General features: G+C 34.1%; 1 protein-coding gene across 1 annotated transcript in view; it reads right to left on the reverse strand.

Annotated features, from left to right (window-relative positions):
* Positions 1–252: 252 nt before the first annotated feature.
* LOC139900352 (uncharacterized) overlaps positions 253–22,890 on the reverse strand; it is a 156,169-nt gene continuing 133,531 nt past the window's right edge. Inside the window, exon 2 of the mRNA XM_071883129.1 lies at positions 253–368. Coding sequence (XP_071739230.1) covers positions 253–368 — 116 coding nt within the window. The remainder of the gene's footprint in view (positions 369–22,890) is intronic.

Below are 22,890 nucleotides of genomic sequence, written 5' to 3' on the forward strand. Positions count from 1 at the left end.
AATAATGATTATTTTGACATGTTATTTAAGTTAAATGCTTATAAAAATTGTATATATTTTCATATATGCTTATTTGAAAAAGTGTAGAATTGTTAAAATTATGAAAATGAGTATAAGTTTAATATGGATTAAACATGTTATTGTAATTGTTTTAAGTTGTTATTCTACTCACACTAATGCATATTTGGATGCACAAATTTTGTGTTTAATGTGTTTTGCAGAGAAATACAGATACTGACGGTGCATCATCATCTAGACAAGTTGACCCAGAGCCACAACCTGAGCTGCAACCTGAGCCACAACAAGAGCAGCAACATCATAATCAACACCTACCATATTATGAACCGGAACTAAAAAAATTTTACCGCCTACATACAATATCCGCCTCATCAGTTAATAATAAACTCCAGAGTTCATGAACAGGAATTACATCCCAATCTCAGATTTGAGCGAAACTGGATGGATTACCCGACGTAACAACATAACAAATTTAAGCTTTACACCAAAAATGTGGAAGTACCAAGGGTAATAGATTGGAGACCTTTGGAAGAAGTCAACCTAGCTAACTCAGTTAGGCAGTTACTAATCCAAAGGTATGGGAACTCTTCTTTTCCTGATTGGGAACGTTTGTTTACCACTCGTAGGCCTATATATAAGGAGTGGTGTGTTGAATTAATGAGTACTATAGCATTTAATAAGGATGTATCTATGTTAGATGATAGGACTTTTCTTAGATTTTTACTTGGAGGTAGGATGTACAGGATGTCCATGCTGGACTTGGCTAGGGCTTTACAGATTTACCCCCCCCCCCCCGGGCTGAATTATTATCACCTGATTGTACATCTTTGATTTATGAAGGTGAGAGGGTAGATAGAGATTTTGACGCTAATGCCATATGGAGGCGTATGTCAAAATTTAATGTATTTAGGCGGGATGGAAAACACTCTTATTTAGATATTGACCAGCCAGAGCTTCGCGTAATTCATAGGTTTTTAGTAAACTCTATTACACAACGAGGTAGAAACAAGGAGAAAATGACCCTAAACGATTTATTTTACCTTAAGTGCATTCGAGACCCTAGAGGCTTTGTTAACATCCCCTACTGTGTTGGGTATTATTTGTCCAAAATGGTGGAAGGTATACAGGAGGGGGGAATAATAGGAGGAGGCATTTTTGTTACTCTCATTGGAGAGTATTTAGGTGTAGATAAATATAGAGGGGGTCCGATGGTCGAGATTGAGGAACAAGCCTAGAGTATAGGATTGCAAGTTTATCAAGGTGCACAGGTACTAACTCGAAAACACAATAGGCCAACCATATCAGGGCACCCATCCACTGGTAGAAAGGGGTTCGGACGAGGAAATGGAGGAAGCAGATGACATTAGGGATGTCATTAGGGATAGTTATATGTAGTGACTCGACAAAATCGTCATTGACGGCGCCGTCTACTTAGGTCCCGTTACGTGGTCATAAGTCTTTAAAATGACGTTTGACCAAAACATGTCACATTCATTTCAAATGTAAATATGTTTCAAGTTTACAAAAGTAGTTCAACGACTAATACGATACAACATTTTTAAGTACAAATGAAACCTATGCGAAACAATTTGAAGTAAAGCCAAAAGATGCTCCATAAATGCATGTATACTCGACATCTAAGCAAGTATCAAAATAGTGAGCGGAAGCATGTAACACATATCATTCAAGGACCTGAGAAAAGCATAGAAAATCTGTCAACGAAAATGTTGGTGAAATCATAGGTTTAGTAAGTATATTGTATTGAACCACAAGGTTTAGTGTGAATTGATTATCCGAATCGTTTACATTCCAAAAATGTCATTTGTATCACGAGCACCCAATTACCAAAGCTTAACTGAATCTTTCCTCTTAATTTTGAATCTATAGTGTTAGAACTTACACTATACCCGATAAAATTATATTTCATTCACTAACGGTAGCGAACCATCTGAATGAGGGTTCGTCAAACCCGTATGGCCACACAACATAATTACTCGCTTACACTTACACCCTGCAAGTGTAACTAATGATAATTGGATTGAGGACTTTTGTTCTAACTCGTATGTATCTTTGTATTCGTATTTGTGTTTAATGTATAAAAGTATGAAATGTATATGTTTCTCAGCCCACGATTTAAAAGAATAAAAGTTGTTGAAAAGGTGGGACTATGATGTCACCTTGAGTGCAAGAGTATAATAGTACTTCACAAGTAAACGTATGCAAGAACGAATGCTAGTCTTGACCTAAACAAGTAGGTTGTATCAATAACGGTAACATGATTGGTCAAAGTTGTTCAATTAGTCCTATGGCTCATTACGACTCGATTATAAAGCATGTGAATCAAGTTGTCAAGTTTCATGCAAGAATCAAATATACAAGAAGATTAGAAGGGTTTAAACAAGTATTGGTTAAGTTTGAACAAAAGTCAACTTTGGTCAAGTCAAAGTCAACGAAAAAGTCAACAAGTTCGGGTCGGGTCCCGAACTATTTTTCTGAGGTTTTTAATCAAATATAAGCATGTTGGCCAAGTTTTATGTTGATCGGGGGTGCGTAGAATAGTTAGAATTAAACAAAAATGTGCATTTTTGGATAGCCGGGGCCCGGAGCGGCGCTCCAAGACACTGAGCGGCGCTCAGACTATCTGTTCGGCAAATCTGGCAGTTTTGATTAATGCACGAATCCAACTTCATACAACCATAACTAATGAACCGTAAACATTCAAAACACGTATCTTATATCGTTAGAAAGGTATTTTGACGACGAATACAACTAAACACTTTTAATCAAACAAAAACATCATTTAAAATAATCGAATTCTCGCCGAATGATCATTTAACGCTCATCATCAAGGTTTCAAGTTCATAAAATGCATAAGATGATTCGGGAACTTAATACACATATATAATACGCTCTTTCGTAGGTAATTAAACATACATTGTAACTAAACACTTACTAACAACATTTCATAGCATTCAATGTATCAAAAGTTCATTTTAAAGTTCATCAATCCCTAACTAAGAATCATGAATTCAACAATTTTGTAAATGAGGCTTTTCTAAATCAACATACATACCAAAACGAAGCTAATGATGCTAGTAACACATTTAATACATGAACTTTAACATTTAAACAACATTTAATCAACCAAAATCAAGGATTAAAGTAACCCATTTCAAGTTTAAGCTAGTTACATCAAAATAACAAGATCGAGCATATAAATCATATATTCATGTTAGACTTGAGCCATAGACACTAATTAACACTTTTATAAGTTAAAATTATCAAGAAAAAAGAATCTAGTGTTTTTAGAAAGTTACCCAAATGAGATTAAATTGGTATGGAATTGAAGAGGAAGATGCAAGGATTCCAAATATGTAATTTGTTTTGATGTTTGCTTCCTAAATCCGAATTAGATGATGATTGAATGAATTGGGTTTTTGAGAGTAAAAAAGGAAGAATGAAATGAGATGGGGAGGTGAATGATTGAGTGGAGGAGAAGCACTTTGACTAGTTGACCTAGTCAATTCTTTGCCCACTTGGCAACATTAATCCCTCGACTTTGAAGCGGGTGCGTGATTTAACCAAACGATTATTTTAAATACGCTAGAGTAAACTAGAGAGGTTATAATTAAATAACATGAATATTAGAAATGCTAAATAATGGAAGATACGAATCTAGATACGAGTGCATTATATAAAATAAAAAGACGGACGTTAAAAATAATTTAGCGAAAAAATGCGGGATGTTACATTACCCACACCTTAAAAGAAATTTTGTCCTGAAATTTAGTTAAAAGAAATAGTCGATGTCTCTTCCTCGAGACCTTGCGTTGTCAATTCTACGAATAAGTGAAGATACGTCCATGGGCATTCCCACGAACTTTGACAGTCGGGATTTTACGTTGTCTTAAGGTTTGGTTTTACGATCCATAATTTCAACCGGTTCTCCCATGAAGTGGAGTTTGTCATCAATAGTAAGCTCATCTAAAAGAAATAACAAGTTCTTGTTCCATAGGACACTTCTCAAAGTTTGATACATGGAATGTAAGATAGACGGGAACCTAATTGGGTCAAAAGATCTAAACGGTATGTAGCGGGTCCAATACGCCCCAAGATTTCAAAAGGATCAATATCGCAGATTTAACTTTCCCAGTTCCTGAAATGAATTTACACCTTTCCAAGGTGCGACTTTTCAATATTACGCGGTCACTCACTTGGAGTTCGAGAGGTTTACGTCTAACATCGGTATAGCCCTTTTGGCGACTACGGGCCATCTTGAGCCCTTCTCGGACTTGAACGACCTTCACGGTTATTTCTTGAATGAGTTCGGATCCGGTGATTTTCTTGTCACCTACTTCAGTCCAACGAATAAGAGAGCAACATTTGCGGTCATATAAGGTTTCGAAAAGTGCGGCGTTAATACACGAGTGGTAACTACTATTGTAAGAGGAAATAACTAAAGGCAACAATACAAGTTTGTAACATGTCTTTCCAAGATTTGAATCGTACTTTTGCTTGGTCCATCGGGTTGTGAATGATACGCGGTACTCATGTCTAAACGTGTTCCCCAGGCTTCTTGTAAATCTAGAAATGAAACGAGCATTCCGATCTGAGATAATTGACAATGGTACACCGTGTTGGAATAGAATTCTTTAAGATATGTTTGAGCAAGTTAGTTAGGGCTCGAAAACATTTGTTGGAACAAGTTTCTTATCGACAATAGAAAACGTTCGTCAGGGTTATTTGTAACGACCCGTCAAAGTACATTTGACGACCATCGTTATCTTGGTCCCACAGCTTGATTGAAACTCTAAATGAATTTAATAAAACAACCTTGCATTCTTTATTTAAAAATGATTTCCTATAAAGGAAATCCACTAAAATGTATAAGTTTAGAAAAACTATACATAAATATTCTAACTAAAAGTTGACCAAAACAAAGTCAACAAACACCCACTATTTAATGTAACGAAACAGAATGCAAGTTAATGTTTAAGAAAAGCTGTCATCATAAATACGCAGACTCTCTAAGCACAGCAGAGCAGTCAATCATGAACCTGAGAATAAAACATGCGAGTAACTGTCAACAAAAATGTTGAGTGAATTATAGGTTAAATATTGCAAACAATATTTAATTTAAACCATAAAAATTTATGTTTAAAAACATAAAAACTCCTTTTTGGACCACAAAATTATATGCTAGAAAACATATAATAATATTATTCCATTTTCGGTGAGCCACCTGGTAACCACTTAACCATTTATTTACCCTTGCCAAACACAATAAATAATATACACCGAACAAGTGTATCTTCAACTAAATGCGAAGTACTAAACATTTCGATTATAAATCGCTAGCGCGACTAGCTCGAAATGGGGTTGTCAAACCCGATAGATCTATCCGTAGAATTCGCGTTCACCAGTAGAAACCAGTGATTACAGTTACCAGACTAGGGAATATTTTTGTTCAGCTCACAATGAATAATTTAACCAACTTCCACTTGTGTCCAAAATATAAATAAATTGCATGTATTCTCATTCCAAAAGATTTAAAATAGAAAAATGGGACTATAACTCACCTTAATAGTAAATGAAGGAACCACACAAACAAGCGAACAGCTAACGAAGTAAAGTGATCAGGAATGCTCACAACGCCGACCTATAAATAAAGCAGGTCGATATAAATAACTAACTTAGGTCAAGTCTTAGTATGATAGCTATTGTACATGTTGCAAGTAGACATGGAACAATACTCAACATGCATCGGTTTGATCGGAACAGCGTACGGACACACACTTTCTATTTTTAGAAAGTTTCTATTTTTAGCAGGTTTCCCTTTTTGGAAAGTTTCTATTTTTGGAAAGTTTCTATTTTTGGAAAGTTTCTATTTTAGGAAAGTTTCTATTTTAGGAAAGTTTCTATTTATTTTTAGAAAGTTTTAAGTTAGGAAAGTTTTCTTAATTAGAAAGTCAACAAAAGTCAACTGAAAGTCAAAGTCAACTGAAAGTTAACTCAAAAGTCAACCTTGGTCAAACATCGTCAACATAAATTTTAAAAGTGTAAGTTGTAATAATAATATAATTTATAATGTTAATTAAAGTTAAATATGTATAATTATGTCATAATATAAGTTTAATTAAATTAAAATAAATTATTAAAGTTAACCATAAGTTTAAATGATATAAATAATATAACATAAGTATTTAATAATTAAATTATAATCAAATAATAACTAAGCCTTATAATAATTAAATAATTAATTAATACTTATTATAAGTCTTATAATAATAATCTCATAATATAAGTTTAATACTTATCATAAGTATTTTCCATTAATAATAAAAGTATTATTAATCATAAGTTTAATTAAAATGTTAATGAAATCATAAGAAATAATTAAATGATATAATAAATATATATCATAAGTCTTAAATTATAATAATTACTTTTTATATCATAAGTAATTTAATAATAATGAAAATCATTATTTATATCATAAGTTTTAATACTTAACCATAAGTTTTAATCACAAGTTCATCGGGTCATAACTTGAGCCCCGGGAATCAGTTTTCGGCGAGTCTTATATATATCTTCGCCTAACCAACTCACCCAACACCTTAGTGTGCTCAAGAACACCCCAAGAACAGCACCCAAGTCGTGACTTACAGCCACTAATCAGTTTGGATCTTCAATCCGCTCAAAAACGTGTTTTAGTCATAACAGGTGATCCGTGGCTCGGATTTAGATGACCCGAACATGAAACTTTATCCCATAATCAATCCTAACACACTAGTACACCCTAAAGACTCCAAAAATGGTCACAAAGTCGGACCATACCTGATTCAATTCGTTTTCATAATTAATTTCAACAAAACACCATTTCAATCATATCTTAAGCTCCGGGAATCGAAATGACATGAATCCGGAGTCTAAAATTAATGTCTTGATGAGAGGAACTCATCTAGATACTTTAATTTCAATTTTATATCAGTTAAATAACCAGAAATGAACGAAAAAGCTGATGTCCCAATTCAATCAAACCGAAAACATGTATAATCGAGCAATTCTATGCATACAATCATCAATAGAATAACATGTAATCATCATACTCTCAATATAACATCAAAATACAGAAAATTAAGAAAAATTAAAAATCTAGGGTTAAGGTTTATACCCTAATCAAGAAATGATAAGTATGAACGCGTAGAGCTCGATACGGTGAATCCGAAAATGATGAAAGCCCTAAATCTTCAAGCTTGAAATGAAAAGATGATGATGATTATTGGTGGTGCAGGTGACGGCTCAAAAGAAAGGAGAAAGAGAGGAGAAAATTAAAATGAGGAATTAGGGTGAAATGAAGGAAAATGAGACTTTTGATCATTTTAGTCACTAGTTACCAATTTTGCACAAATACCCCCCTTTCAAAGGAGTTTGGCCGAAATATTGAGAGGGGTAGGCCCCCATTTGCCCAAATTTGATAAAATGTATAATTGCTTGTGGCCCAAATGCCCGAACGAAGCCCGAAACACGAAAATGCTACTACTCGATTGATTTTTCGGAGAGATAACAAATACGCGACGAATAAAATATATAAACACTATATATAATCATATGACATTAAAATATCATATTTAAAATAAATTGGATTTAAAAATCCCAAAAAGTCTGACCGTTGGTTTGAAAACCGAAAAGATTCGCCGGATAGAAATCCGCGACACGTAGAAACGTATAACTTAAATTATGAATACAAATATTCACATAGCACATAATCATTAATATATTATTACAAAAATAATAATATAGGTCATAGAAATGACGTGGCACGAATAACAGTTAACGGTCGTTAAATAATTTACGGTAAAAGATAACGGAAAAAGTAGGGTCGTTACAGTACCTTCCCGTTACAGAAATTTCGTCCCGAAATTTAAGCAGGTGCAGGGGTTGACTCAGCATCTGGGAATAAATGCGGGTACTTCTGCTTCATCTGATCTTCATGCTCCCAAGTGAACTCGGGACTGCGTCTGGCGTTCCATCTAACCCGAACAATAGGAATTCTACTCTGTTTAAGAGTCTTAACCTCTCGATCCATAATTTCAACAGGTTTCTTAATAAAATGAAGTTGCTTATCAGCATAAAGTCCTTCCAGTAGAATAGTTTCATCGACTTCAGCCAAACACTTCTTTAAATTCGATACATGAAAAACATCGTGAACTGCACTGAGTTCTTGTGGTAATTTCAAACGATAAGCCACTGGTCCAACTCTCTCAATAATCTCAAACGGTCCAACAAAATAAGGATTCAACTTTCCCGTTTTACCAAAACGTACCACACCTTTCCAAGGTGATACCTTCAACATAACCCGATCTTCAACTTGGAACTCAATATCATTCCTTCTCTTATTTGCATAACTCTTTTACCGACTTCTGGCGGTTCTATATCTTTCCTTAATCTGTACGATCTTCTCGGTAGTCTCATGAATAATTTCTGGACCTGTGAGTTGAGCATCCCCAACCTCATTCTAACAGACAGGAGACCTACACTTTCTGCCATACAGAGCTTCAAACGGTGCAGCCTTAATACTTGCATGATAACTGTTGATATAAGAAAATTCAGCCAACGATAAGCATCTATCCCAACCATTACCAAAATCAATTACGCATGCCCTCAACATGTCTTCCAACGTTTGGATGGTCCTTTCACTCTGACCATCCGAATGTGGATGATAAGCGGTGCTCATACCCAATTTAGTTCCCAAAGCATCTTGTAAGGACTGCCAAAACCTCGATGTAAATCGACTGTCTCGGTCCGAAATAATCGATACAGGAACACCATGTCTCCAAACAATCTCCTTCAAATACAAACGAGTAAGCTTCTTCATTGAATTAGTTTCCTTAATTGGCAAGAAATGAGTTGACTTAGTGAGTCGGTCAACAATCACCCAAATGGCATCATAACCACCCACAACTCTTGGTAACTTCGTAATAAAATCCATCGTAACACCTTCCCACTTCCACTTGGGAATCTCAGGTTGCACCAACAGTCCTGACGGTTTTTGATGTTCAGCTTTAACCTTAGCACAGGTCAAACACTTAGCCACATACATAGCCACATTAGCTTTCAAATTAGGCCACCAATACAGCTCCTTAATATCATGATACATCTTTCCTGAACCAGGATGAATAGAGTACCTAGACTTATGAGCCTTATCTAAAACAAATTGTCGTAGATCACCAAACTTCGGAACCCAAATGTGTCCCGCAAAATACCGAGTACCATCGGTTTGTACCTTAAATTGTTTACTTAAGCCTCTGACCTTCCCGTTACAAAAATCTCCTCCTTCAAGGATTCTTGTTGTGCTGCAAGAATCTGCCTTGCGAGGTTTGTTCGAATTGTCATATTCAAGGCTCTAAACCTACGAGGTTCAGCCCTTTCTTTACGACTTAACGCATCGGCCACAACATTGGCCTTTCCCGGATGATATAAAAGTTCAAAATCATAATCATTCAACGTCTCAGTCCATCTTCGTTGCCTCATACTCAACTGTTTCTGATCAAGGATATGTTGAAGACTTTTGTGATCTGTGTACACTGTACTTTTGACTCCATAAAGATAATGTCTCCAAATCTTAAGCGCAAATACAACAGCTCCCAACTCTAAATCATGGTTTGTATAATTCTGCTTGTGAATCTTCAACTGACGTGACGCGTACGCAATAACTTTCTTGCGTTGCATCAAAACGCAATCAAAGCCCTGACGTGAAGCATCACAATAAACAACAAAATCATCTTTACCCTCAGGTAGTGATAATATCGGAGCGGTAATCAACCTCTTCTTCAAAGTTTGAAAAGCAGTTTCTTGTTCATCCTTTCACTCATACTTCTTCCACTTGTGCGTTAAGCAGTCAGAGGTTTCGCTATACGAGAGAAATCTTGAATGAACCTTCTATAATAACATGCTAATCCTAGAAATTGGCGAATTTGAGTAGGAGTTTTCGGAATTTCCCACTTTTCAATTGCCTCAATCTTGGCAGGATCAACTTGTATTCCCTGTTTACTAACAATATGTCCAAAGAATTGAACTTCTCGTAACCAGAAAGCACACTTAGAGAACTTAGCGTACAACTCTTCTTTTCTTAACAGGTCGAGCACTAATTTTAAATGTTCTTCGTGCTCTTCATCACTCTTAGAATAAATAAGGATTTCGTCGATGAAAACAATAATGAATTTGTCTAGATAGGGTCTACACACACGGTTCATGAGGTCCATGAACACAGCAGGTGCGTTTGTCAATCCGAACGGCATAACAAGAAATTCGTAGTGACCATAACGGGTGCGAAAAGCAGTTTTCGGGACATCAGATTTTTTAACACGCAATTGATGATAACCGGAACGAAGATCGATTTTAGAATAAACAGACGAACCTTGAAGCTGATCGAACAGATCATCAATTCTAGGAAGAGGGTAACGATTTTTAACAGTAAGCTCGTTCAACTCGCGATAATCAATACACAATCGGAACGAACCATCTTCCTTCTTAACAACAAAACAGAAGCTCCCCAAGGGGACGAACTGGGACGAATGAAATATAGTTGCAACAATGAAGGAAGAAATATATATGGAGTAGTCACATCAGTGGCATAGATATTTAAGGCAATTCTCTCAAAGGAGATAACGAGGATCATGGACTTCAAAGTAAATTTTCATTACATTTCCGAAAGGAAGACGTACGAAAGGTGTGATATTTCAACGAGAGTGAACTTCATTGTACAGTGAGTGAGGAAATCTAGGATTCATCCATTTTCTTAAATTTATGTGTGGATGAAAAGAAAGCGATTCATGGGTTATAAAGAATGGCCAACCCCAGGTGAGATGAACCTCCAAAAATAATTTCGTGCACCTCAAAGTATTGAATCATAGGATTGATGTTTACGAGGGTGTTGCGGTTGATAGCGAATATTGAGAGTAGAAACTCCTCAAACGGTCTAGTGTAATATATATCCATGATACCCACTATAACAACAGTTGGGGTAGAAATCCACCTAGTGCCTTTTCTACAATAGGGTGTCCACCGAGTGTACCCCAGAAAATTGATTTATCGGTCCGCGTTTCGGCCATGTCCAACCATAAGAGGGTAAATTTTACGAGCGCAAAGACTTTCCAACAAATTTTATGAAACCGGCATCCAAAGTGGTGTCAGAGTTTCTATCAATGAACTTAATGGTAAGTTTCATCCTTAAACAGAGGATGAGAATAACTGTGATCCAAATACTCTGTAGAGTAAATCGAAAATTTGATAAAATCAATCAAAGGAGTTTTGAAAAATATTTAAATGTTTGATGTGCAACATAAACGGAACGAAGTTCTTAGTAAATTTAGAAGTATGTACAACGTGTACCATTTTATATAAAATAAATTGACTTAGTCAAACAGCTCAATAAATGAGTGGTTTTAAAATAATTTTGAAGGTATGATTTAGTATATACTAGCCAAAATAGGTAAGGGTAAATTTATTCATTTAAATCCATACATACATGTATGATTTTATAAATTGTATACATGACAAAATATTTCATTACTTATATTCACCCATAAATCCCGTGAGAACCGCCCAATTAAACAAATGTGTAAAACTCTCGATGATAAATAGAGTATCTGTATTTCAGAGGTTACAAGTTGAAGAAAGATCATGGAAGATCGAGTAAAGGACTTGAATCGTCGTGCGACATTTGACCAACAAATGTTACGAGGTCATGAAACCAATGAGTTAAATGTTGTTTTGACTATTATCAGGACATAAGTCCTTGGGCCAAAATTGTTCCCGAGCGAAGCTGTTGCTAACAAGCGAGTTATGAAGGATAGAACATGAGATAGTAAATCTGGTTAAAACGAGCTTCTCGTATATCAACAAGTAAGATAATGATTATTTTCCCTATCCATGTAATACATCGGAACTTCTGAACGAGTAGTGTAAAAAATTTCTTTGACTCGCTTTCTATTCCTCATGTCACAATATTGGGACTTCTTTATGAATTAACGTAATATAATCAAGTTGGCCTGACACCATTATATTTCACTAATTAATAGTTCCATTCCAATAGCACTACATGAGGTCAGGACACGCGATCAACCTCGAATTTCCATACAATTTCTCTAAAATAATTTCTTAAACAATGTGCTAAAGATAGCACAAGAGACAAAACATCATAAGTAACGAATAGGAGTAACGATGACATAGAAATGTCTTCGAAGTGCCAAAAATCTCTAAAAGTCAAGAATGACGTTTTTCGGTTCAAAAACCAAAGCACATAGGCATAACGGCACAAAGGCACGTAATATAACCAGAATGTTATATACCTAAACATAATAGCTGACATTGAAATGCCGAGCATTTAGAAGTCAAGAATGACATCTCGCGTAATATAACTCAAACGTTATGTACATAACCATAATAGATGATATAGAAATGTCGAGAATTTCAGAAGTCGAGAATGACATCCCTCGGTTTCTACCGGAGGTGTTCTTATAAGGATAAGTTCGCATGAGTCAGAGAATATGTTTAAATCGGAATGGAAGTTCCTCCCGGATTCAGAACATAATAGAGATGTATGTATGATAACAATATATATACCAATACGATACAAATAATCCATATAATAATAATATATAATAGGCCGGGCTGTAGACTAGACTCACTAATGCACCCTATTGACTCGGGTAACGACATCAATGCAGCCTAATTCCGTACAACTAAGGCTCTGATACCAACTGTAACGACCCGTCAAAGTACGTTTGACGACCATCATTATCTTGGTCCCACAGCTTGATTGAAACTCTAAATGAATTTAATAAAACAACCTTGCATTCTTTATTTAAAATTGATTTCCTATAAAGGAAATCTACTAAAATGTATAAGTTTAGAATAACTATACATAAATATTCTAACCAAAAGTTGACCAAAACAAAGTCAACAAACACCCACTATTTAATGTAACGAAACAGAATGTAAGTTAATGTTTAACAAAAGCTGCCATCATAAATATGCAGACTTTCTAAGCACAGCGGAAGCAGTCAATCATGAACCTGAGAATAAAACATGCGAGTAACTGTCAACAAAAATGTTGAGTGAATTATAGGTTTAATATTGCAAACAATGTTTAATTTAAACCATAAAAATTTATGTTTGAAAACATAAAAACTCCTTTTTGGACCACAAAATTATATGCTAAAAACATATAATAATATTATTCCATTTTCCGTGAGCCACCTGGTAACCACTTAACCATTTATTTACCCTTGCCAAACACAATAAATAATATACACCGAATAAGTGTATCTTCAACTAAATACGAAGTACTAAACATTCCGATTATAAATTGCTATAATTTTGGGTTGTCAAACCTGATAGATCTATCCGTAGGATTCGCGTTCACCAGTAGAAACCAGTTATTACAGTTACCAGACTAGGGAATATTTTTGTTCAGCTCACAATGAATAATTTAACCAACTTCCACTTGTGTCCAAAATATAAATAAATTGCATGTATTCTCATCCCAAAAAATTTAAAATAGAAAAATGGGACTATAACTCACCTTAATAGTAAATGAAGGAACCACACAAACAAGCAAACAGCTAACGAAGTAAACTGATCAGGAATGCTCACAACGCCGACCTATAAATAAAGCAGGTCGATATAAATAACTAACTTATGTCAAGTCTTAGTATGATAGCTATTGTACATTTTGCAAGTAGACATGGAACAATACTCAACATGCATCGGTTTGATCGGAACAGCGTACGGACACACACTTTCTATTTTTAGAAAGTTTCTATTTTTAGCAGGTTTCCATTTTTGGAAAGTTTCTATTTTTGGAAAGTTTCTATTTTTGGAAAGTTTCTATTTTAGGAAAGTTTCTATTTTAGAAAAGTTTCTATATTTGGAAAGTTTCCAAATTTAGGAAGTTTCCATATTTAGAAAGTTTCTATTTTTAGAAAGTTTTAAGTTAGGAAAGTTTCTTTAATTAGAAAGTCAACTGAAAGTCAAAGTCAACTGAAAGTCAACTCAAAAGTCAACCTTGGTCAAACATCGTCAACATCAATTTTAAAAGTGTAAGTTGTAATAATAATATTATTTATAATGTTAATTAAAGTTAAATATGTATAATTATGTCATAATATAAGTTTAATTAAATTAAAATGAATTATTAAAGTTAAAATAAGTTAAAATGATATAATTAATATAACATAAGTATTTAATAATTAAATTATAATTAAATAATAACTAAGCCTTATAATAATTAAATAATTAATTAATCCTTATTATAAGTCTTATAATAATAATCTCATAATATAAGTTTAATACTTATCATAAGTATTTTCCATTAATAATAAAAGTATTATTAATCATAAGTTTAATTAAAATGTTAATGAAATCATAAGTAATAATTAAATGATATAATAAATATATATCATAAGTCTTAAATTATAATAATTACTTTTTATATCATAAGTAATTTAATAATAATGAAAATCATTATTTATATCATAAGTTTTAATACTTAACCATAAGTTTTAATCACAAGTTCATCGGGTCATAACTTGAGCCCCGGGAATCAGTTTTCGGCGAGTCTTATATATATCTTCGTCTAACCAACTCACCCGAAACCTTATTGTGCTCAAGAACACCCCAAGAACAGCAACCAAGTCGTGACTTACAGCCACTAATCAGTTTGGATCTTCAATCCGCTCAAAAACGTGTTTTAGTCATAACCGGTGATCCGTGGCTCGGATTTAGATGACCCGAACATGAAAGTTCATCCCATCATCAATCCTAACACACTAGTACACCTTAAAGACTCCAAAAATGGTCACAAAGTCAGATCATACCTGATTCAATTCGTTTTCATAATTTAATCTCAACAAAACACCATTTCAATCATATCTTAAGCTCCGGGAATCGAAATGACATGAATTCGGAGTCTAAAATTAATGTCTTGATGAGAGGAACTCATCTAGATACTTTAATTTCACTTTTATATCAGTTACATACCCATAAATGACCGAAAAAGCTGCTGTCCCAATTCAATCAAACTGAAAACATGTATAATCGAGCAATTCTATGCATACAATCATCAATACAATAACATGTAATCATCATACTCTCAATATAACATCAAAATACAAAAAAATTAAGAAAAATTTAAAATCTAGGGTTAGGGTTTATACCCTAATCAAGAAATGATTAGTATGAACGCGTAGAGCTCGATACGGTGAATCCGAAAATGATGAAAGCCCTAAATCTTCAAGCTTGAAATGAAAAGATGATGATGATTATTGGTGGTGCAGGTGATGGCTCAAAAGAAAGGAGAAAGAGAGGAGAAAATTAAAATGAGGAATTAGGGTGAAATGAAGGAAAATGAGACTTTTGATCATTTTAGTCACTAGTTACCAATTTTGCACAAATACCCCCCTTTCAAAGGAGTTTGGCCGAAATATTGAGAGGGGTGGGCCCCCATTTGCCCAAATTTGATAAAATGTATAATTGCTTGTGGCCCAAATGCCCGAACGAAGCCCGAAACACGAAAACGCTACTACGCGATTGATTTTTCGGAGAGATAACAAATACGCGACGAATAAAATATATAAACACTATATATAATCATATGACATTAAAATATCATATTTAAAATAAATTGGATTTAAAAATCTCAAAAGTCTGACCGTTGGTTAGAAAACCGAAAAGATTCGCCGGATAGAAATCCGCGACACGTAGAAACGTATAACTTAAATTATGAATACAAATATTCACATAGCACATAATCATTAATATATTATTAAAAAAATAATAATATAGGTCATAGAAATGACGTGGCACGAATAACAGTTAACGGTCGTTAAATAATTTACGGTAAAAGATAACAAAAAAAGTGGGGTCGTTACACTATTCACCCTCGTGGCGAATACTAGTAATACGCAAAGAGTCTCTCTCTCCCTTGAGAATTTAGATAAAAGGTTTCCTTATACGGAAGTACGAGCGAAAAGAGAAAAAAAAATATAGGAGCGAAATGAGAATTTAAAATAGGATGAGTTTTCATCTTGATGTAGCCATATCGCGCATCTTGTGGCCAAATGTTGAGACTCGATGGGAACGAGATAGTACACGTAGTTATATAGTTCGGAGTTGAGTAGTAGTTGGCCATATTTCGGAATCATAAGGACGATAAGTCAAAGAAGAAAGAGGTATCCTTGGATTGTGTGCTATCTTAGGTTCCAGTAATATTAGACGGTAACAGTGAAATAACAGAGTTATGTAACGTGGTAGGTGGTGATGAGAATATTGATCGGGTCCGTAATTAAGTATTCTAATTCTTCATACGAATGTAACGAATTTCTGTTTCCTTGATTTCGAGTCGAAAGAGGATGCCTTTCAGGCGTTCACGTAGAAATATTTCCATATTTGAGTTCCATCTTGTGCTACACGAATTTGGCTAGTAAGGTTGGTGTGGATAATCACGTTCGAGGTTCAGACACGGAGAGGTTAAATTTTTCCCTTATTGAGTTAACGAGGTTAAAGGACGAGCAATATGGAAAAAGTCGGAAATGAGTCTCCGGTAATAACTGGCGAGATCCAAAATTTTACGAATACAAGTCGGAGTAGTGAGGGTTTTCTGATTACGTGTGACTTCGATCTTTGTGAGATCTACTTTAATACCTTGACCACTAACAACATGGTTTAGAAAAATGGACTTCGTTTAACTAAAATTCACACTTGGAGAAATTGGCGTAGAGTTGTTCTTTTCTCAAGAGCTCGAGCGTGAGACGGAGATGTCGTTCGTTTTCTTCTTTACTTGAATTGAATAGGTTAGGACATCACCTATGGATATGATGACGGATTTGTCTAGGTAAGTTTACATACGCGATTCATAAGATCCATGAATATGGACGGAGCCTTAGTTACTGTTGATAATGCTAAAAACGAACATATATTTCATAGCATTATTCCTCAAGAAAGACAAGCTTTTAGTTGCAATTGTTCTATTTACAAGTGATATTCGTTTAAATAATAAAAGGTGAAGACAAAAGATAGATTCGACGAATTGAAGACGCAAACGACCAAAAAGCTCAAAAGTACAAAATACAATCAAAGAGGTTCCAATTATTGATAAGAAACGTCTCAGAATTACAAGAGTACAAGATTCAAAACGCAAAGTACAAGATATTAAATTGTACGCAAGGACGTTCGAAAATCCGGAACCGGGACCAGAGTCAACTCTCAACGCTCGACGCAACGGACTAAAAATTACAAGTCAACTATGCACATGAATATAATATAATATATAATTAATTCTTAAAATTAATTTATATATTATATTATATTTAAAATCCGTCGGCAAGAAAGGATCCAAAATGGAGTGAGCTGTAAAATCAAACTCCGTGAGTTGCGGAGTTTGAAGAAGAGAAGTGACGCGACTCGCGGAGCCCCCAATTATGAAACTGCCTATAAAGCTCGCGCATTCTGATCGTAAAAAATATCCATAAAATCAATCTCTCTCTATATATGTATACGTAAATATTTATATTTTAATTTTAATTTTAATTTTAAATCCTAATAATAAGGGTATGTTAGCGAATGTTGTAAGGGTGTAAGTCGAAATTCTGTCCGTGTAACGCTACGCTATTTTTAATCGTTGTAAGTTATGTTCAACCTTTTTAATTTAATGTCTCGTAGCTAAGTTATTATTATGCTTATTTAATCCGAAGTAATCATGATGTTGGGCTAAATACTAAATTGGGTAATTGGGCTTTGTACCATAATTGGGGTTTGGATAAAAGAACGACACTTGTGGAAATTAGACTATGGGCTATTAATGGGTTTTATATTAACTAAACAATACCTTGTTAATTTAATATACAAACTTATAATTTGACGTATTTATATATAACCACATACGCTTGACTGGGTACGGTGGGCGGGATATCTATAAATACCAATAATTATTCATTTTACCGGACACGGAACTGGATTAATAGTTAATAGACTTGTTGAAACAGGGGTGAATTACATTCAAGGGTAATTGGTGTAATTGTTAACAAAGTAGTAAAACCTTGGTTTACACGCAGTCGATAACCTGGTGTATTCATTAAACAAAGTATTAAAACCTTGTTACAATTCGAATCCCCAATTAGTTGGAATATTTGACTTCGGGAATAAGAATAATTTGACGAATGCTTTCGCTCTTTATATTTATGACTGATGGACTATTATGGACATATCCGTATGGACATATTAAATAATCCAGGACAAAGAACAATTAACCCATGGGAATAAACTAAAATCAACACATCAAACATCATGATTACGGAAGTTTAAATAAGCATAATTATTTTATTTCATATTTAATTTCCTTTATTTTATATTTAATTGCACTTCTAAGTATCGCACTTTTATTTATTGTTATTGTATTTAATTGCACTTTTAATTATCGTATTTTTAATTATCGCAATTTTATTTTATCGCACTTTTATTTATCGCAATTTCATTATCGTTATTTACTTTACGCTTTAAATTAAGTATTGTATTTATTATTTAATATTTTACATTAGGTTTTAACTGCGACTAAAGTTTTAAAAATCGACAAACCGGTCAATAAACGGTAACCCCCCCCCCCTTTTATAATAATAATATTACTTATATATATTTGTATTTTTATAAATTAAAACTAATATAGCGTTAAGCTTTGTTTAAAGATTTTTCCCTGTGGAACGAACCGGACTTACTAAAAACTACACTACTGTACGATTAGGTACACTGCCTATAAGTGTTGTAGCAAGGTTTAAGTATATCCATTCTATAAATAAATAAATAATCTTGTGTAATATTGTATCCTATTTAATAGTATTTCCTAGTAAAATTTAATAGTATACTTAGCTTTAAACATCAAGTATTTTTGGCGCCGCTGCCGGGGAATCGATTTCTTGCTTAAAAGCCGGAAGCGCAACGCTAATATAAAAAAAAAATATTTTTATTTTTAGTTTACTTTTATAAAAATATGTTTTTGTAAAAATACGTTTTAAATATTCGAAAATATAAAAAGAAAAATAAAAATATAAATATTTTTAAGAGTTTGTTAAATATTTAAGTTTTATAAAGTTTCTTTATTTTTATAAAAATATAAGTTTTATTTAAATATTTTGTTTTTATTTAAAACATAAAAAAAACTGAAAAAATATATATATATAAATCTATTTTTAAGATTTTTATAAAATTATAAAGTATTTTATTTCTATTTTAGTTTTTAAAATATAAGTTCAAAATCATAATCATTCAACGTCTCAGTCCATCTTCGTTGCCTCATACTCAACTGTTTCTGATCAAGGATATGTTGAAGACTTTTGTGATCTGTGTACACTGTACTTTTGACTCCATAAAGATAATGTCTCCAAATCTTAAGCGCAAATACAACAGCTCCCAACTCTAAATCATGGTTTGTATAATTCTGCTCGTGAATCTTCAACTGACGTGACGCGTACGCAATAACTTTCTTGCGTTGCATCAAAACGCAATCAAAGCCCTGACGTGAAGCATCACAATAAACAACAAAATCATCATTACCCTCAGGTAGTGATAATATCGGAGTGGTAATCAACCTCTTCTTCAAAGTTTGAAAAGCAGTTTCTTGTTCATCCTTTCACTCATACTTCTTCCACTTGTGCGTTAAAGCAGTCAGAGGTTTCGCTATACGAGAGAAATCTTGAATGAACCTTCTATAATAACATGCTAATCCTAGAAATTGGCGAATTTGAGTAGGAGTTTTCGGAATTTCCCACTTTTCAATTGCCTCAATCTTGGCAGGATCAACTTGTATTCCCTGTTTACTAACAATATGTCCAAAGAATTGAACTTCTCGTAACCAGAAAGCACACTTAGAGAACTTAGCGTACAACTCTTCTTTTCTTAACAGGTCGAGCACTAATTTTAAATGTTCTTCGTGCTCTTCATCACTCTTAGAATAAATAAGGATTTCGTCGATGAAAACAATAATGAATTTGTCTAGATAGGGTCTACACACACGGTTCATGAGGTCCATGAACACAGCAGGTGCGTTTGTCAATCCGAACGGCATAACAAGAAATTCGTAGTGACCATAACGGGTGCGAAAAGCAGTTTTCGGGACATCAGATTTTTTAACACGCAATTGATGATAACCGGAACGAAGATCAATTTTAGAATAAACAGACGAACCTTGAAGCTGATCGAACAGATCATCAATTCTAGGAAGAGGGTAACGATTTTTAACAGTAAGCTCGTTCAACTCGCGATAATCAATACACAATCGGAACGAACCATCTTCCTTCTTAACAACAAAACAGAAGCTCCCCAAGGGGACGAACTGGGACGAATGAAATATAGTTGCAACAATGAAGGAAGAAATATATATGGAGTAGTCACATCAGTGGCATAGATATTTAAGGCAATTCTCTCAAAGGAGATAACGAGGATCATGGACTTCAAAGTAAATTTTCATTACATTTCCGAAAGGAAGACGTACAAAAGGTGTGATATTTCAACGAGAGTGAACTTCATTGTACAGTGAGCGAGGAAATCTAGGATTCATCCATTTTCTTAAATTTATGTGTGGATGAAAAGAAAGCGATTCATGGGTTATAAAGAATGGCCAACCCCAGGTGAGATGAACCTCCAAAAATAATTTCGTGCACCTCAAAGTATTGAATCATAGGATTGATGTTTACGAGGGTGTTGCGGTTGATAGCGAATATTGAGAGTAGAAACTCCTCAAACGGTCTAGTGTAATATATATCCATGATACCCACTATAACAACAGTTGGGGTAGAAATCCACCTAGTGCCTTTTCTACAATAGGGTGTCCACCGAGTGTACCCCAGAAAATTGATTTATCGGTCCGCGTTTCGGCCATGTCCAACCATAAGAGGGTAAATTTTACGAGCGCAAAGACTTTTCAACAAATTTTCTGAAACCGGCATCCAAAGTGGTGTCAGAGTTTCTATCAATGAACTTAATGGTAAGTTTCATCCTTAAACGGAGGATGAGAATAACTGTGATCCAAATACTCTGTAGAGTAAATCGAAAATTTGATATAATCAATCAAAGGAGTTTTGAAAAATATTTAAATGTTTGATGTGCAACATAAACGGAACGAAGTTCTTAGTAAATTTAGAAGTATGTACAACGTGTACCATTTTATATAAAATAAATTGACTTAGTCAAACAGCTCAATAAATGAGTGGTTTTAAAATAATTTTGAAGGTATGATTTAGTATATACTAGCCAAAATAGGTAAGGGTAAATTTATTCATTTAAATCCATACATACATGTATGATTTTATAAATTGTATACATGACAAAATATTTCATTACTTATATTCACCCATAAATCCCGTGAGAACCGCCCAATTAAAAAAATGTGTAAAACTCTCGATGATAAATAGAGTATCTGTATTTCAGAGGTTACAAGTTGAAGAAAGATCATGGAAGATCGAGTAAAGGACTTGAATCGTCGTGCGACATTTGACCAACAAATGTTACGAGGTCATGAAACCAATGAGTTAAATGTTGTTTTGACTATTATCAGGACATAAGTCCTTGGGCCAAAATTGTTCCCGAGCGAAGCTGTTGCTAACAAGCGAGTTATGAAGGATAGAACATGAGATAGTAAATCTGGTTAAAACGAGCTTCTCGTATATCAACAAGTAAGATAATGATTATTTTCCCTATCCATGTAATACATCGGAACTTCTGAACGAGTAGTGTAAAAAATTTCTTTGACTCGCTTTCTATTCCTCATGTCACAATATTGGGACTTCTTTATGAATTAACGTAATATAATCAAGTTGGCCTGACACCATTATATTTCACTAATTAATAGTTCCATTCCAATAGCACTACATGAGGTCAGGACACGCGATCAACCTCGAATTTCCATACAATTTCTCTAAAATAATTTCTTAAACAATGTGCTAAAGATAGCACAAGAGACAAAACATCATAAGTAACGAATAGGAGTAACGATGACATAGAAATGTCTTCGAAGTGCCAAAAATCTCTAAAAGTCAAGAATGACGTTTTCCGGTTCAAAAACCAAAGCACATAGGCATAACGGCACAAAGGCACGTAATATAACCAGAATGTTATATACCTAAACATAATAGCTGACATTGAAATGCCGAGCATTTAGAAGTCAAGAATGACATCTCGCGTAATATAACTCAAACGTTATGTACATAACCATAATAGATGATATAGAAATGTCGAGAATTTCAGAAGTCGAGAATGACATCCCTCGGTTTCTACCGGAGGTGTTCTTATAAGGATAAGTTCGCATGAGTTAGAGAATATGTTTAAATCGGAATGGAAGTTCCTCCCGGATTCAGAACATAATAGAGATGTATGTATGATAACAATATATATACCAATACGATACAAATAATCCATATAATAATAATATATAATAGGCCGGGCTGTAGACTAGACTCACTAATGCACCCTATTGACTCGGGTAACGACATCAATGCAGCCTAATTCCCTACAACCAAGGCTCTGATACCAACTGTAACGACCCGTCAAAGTACGTTTGACGACCATCATTATCTTGGTCCCACAGCTTGATTGAAACTCTAAATGAATTTAATAAAACAACCTTGCATTCTTTATTTAAAATTGATTTCCTATAAAGGAAATCTACTAAAATGTATAAGTTTAGAATAACTATACATAAATATTCTAACCAAAAGTTGACCAAAACAAAGTCAACAAACACCCACTATTTAATGTAACGAAACAGAATGTAAGTTAATGTTTAACAAAAGCTGCCATCATAAATATGCAGACTTTCTAAGC

Source organism: Rutidosis leptorrhynchoides, chromosome 3, assembly GCF_046630445.1.
Source record: "Rutidosis leptorrhynchoides isolate AG116_Rl617_1_P2 chromosome 3, CSIRO_AGI_Rlap_v1, whole genome shotgun sequence".
In the NCBI taxonomy this organism is placed as follows: domain Eukaryota; kingdom Viridiplantae; phylum Streptophyta; class Magnoliopsida; order Asterales; family Asteraceae; genus Rutidosis; species Rutidosis leptorrhynchoides.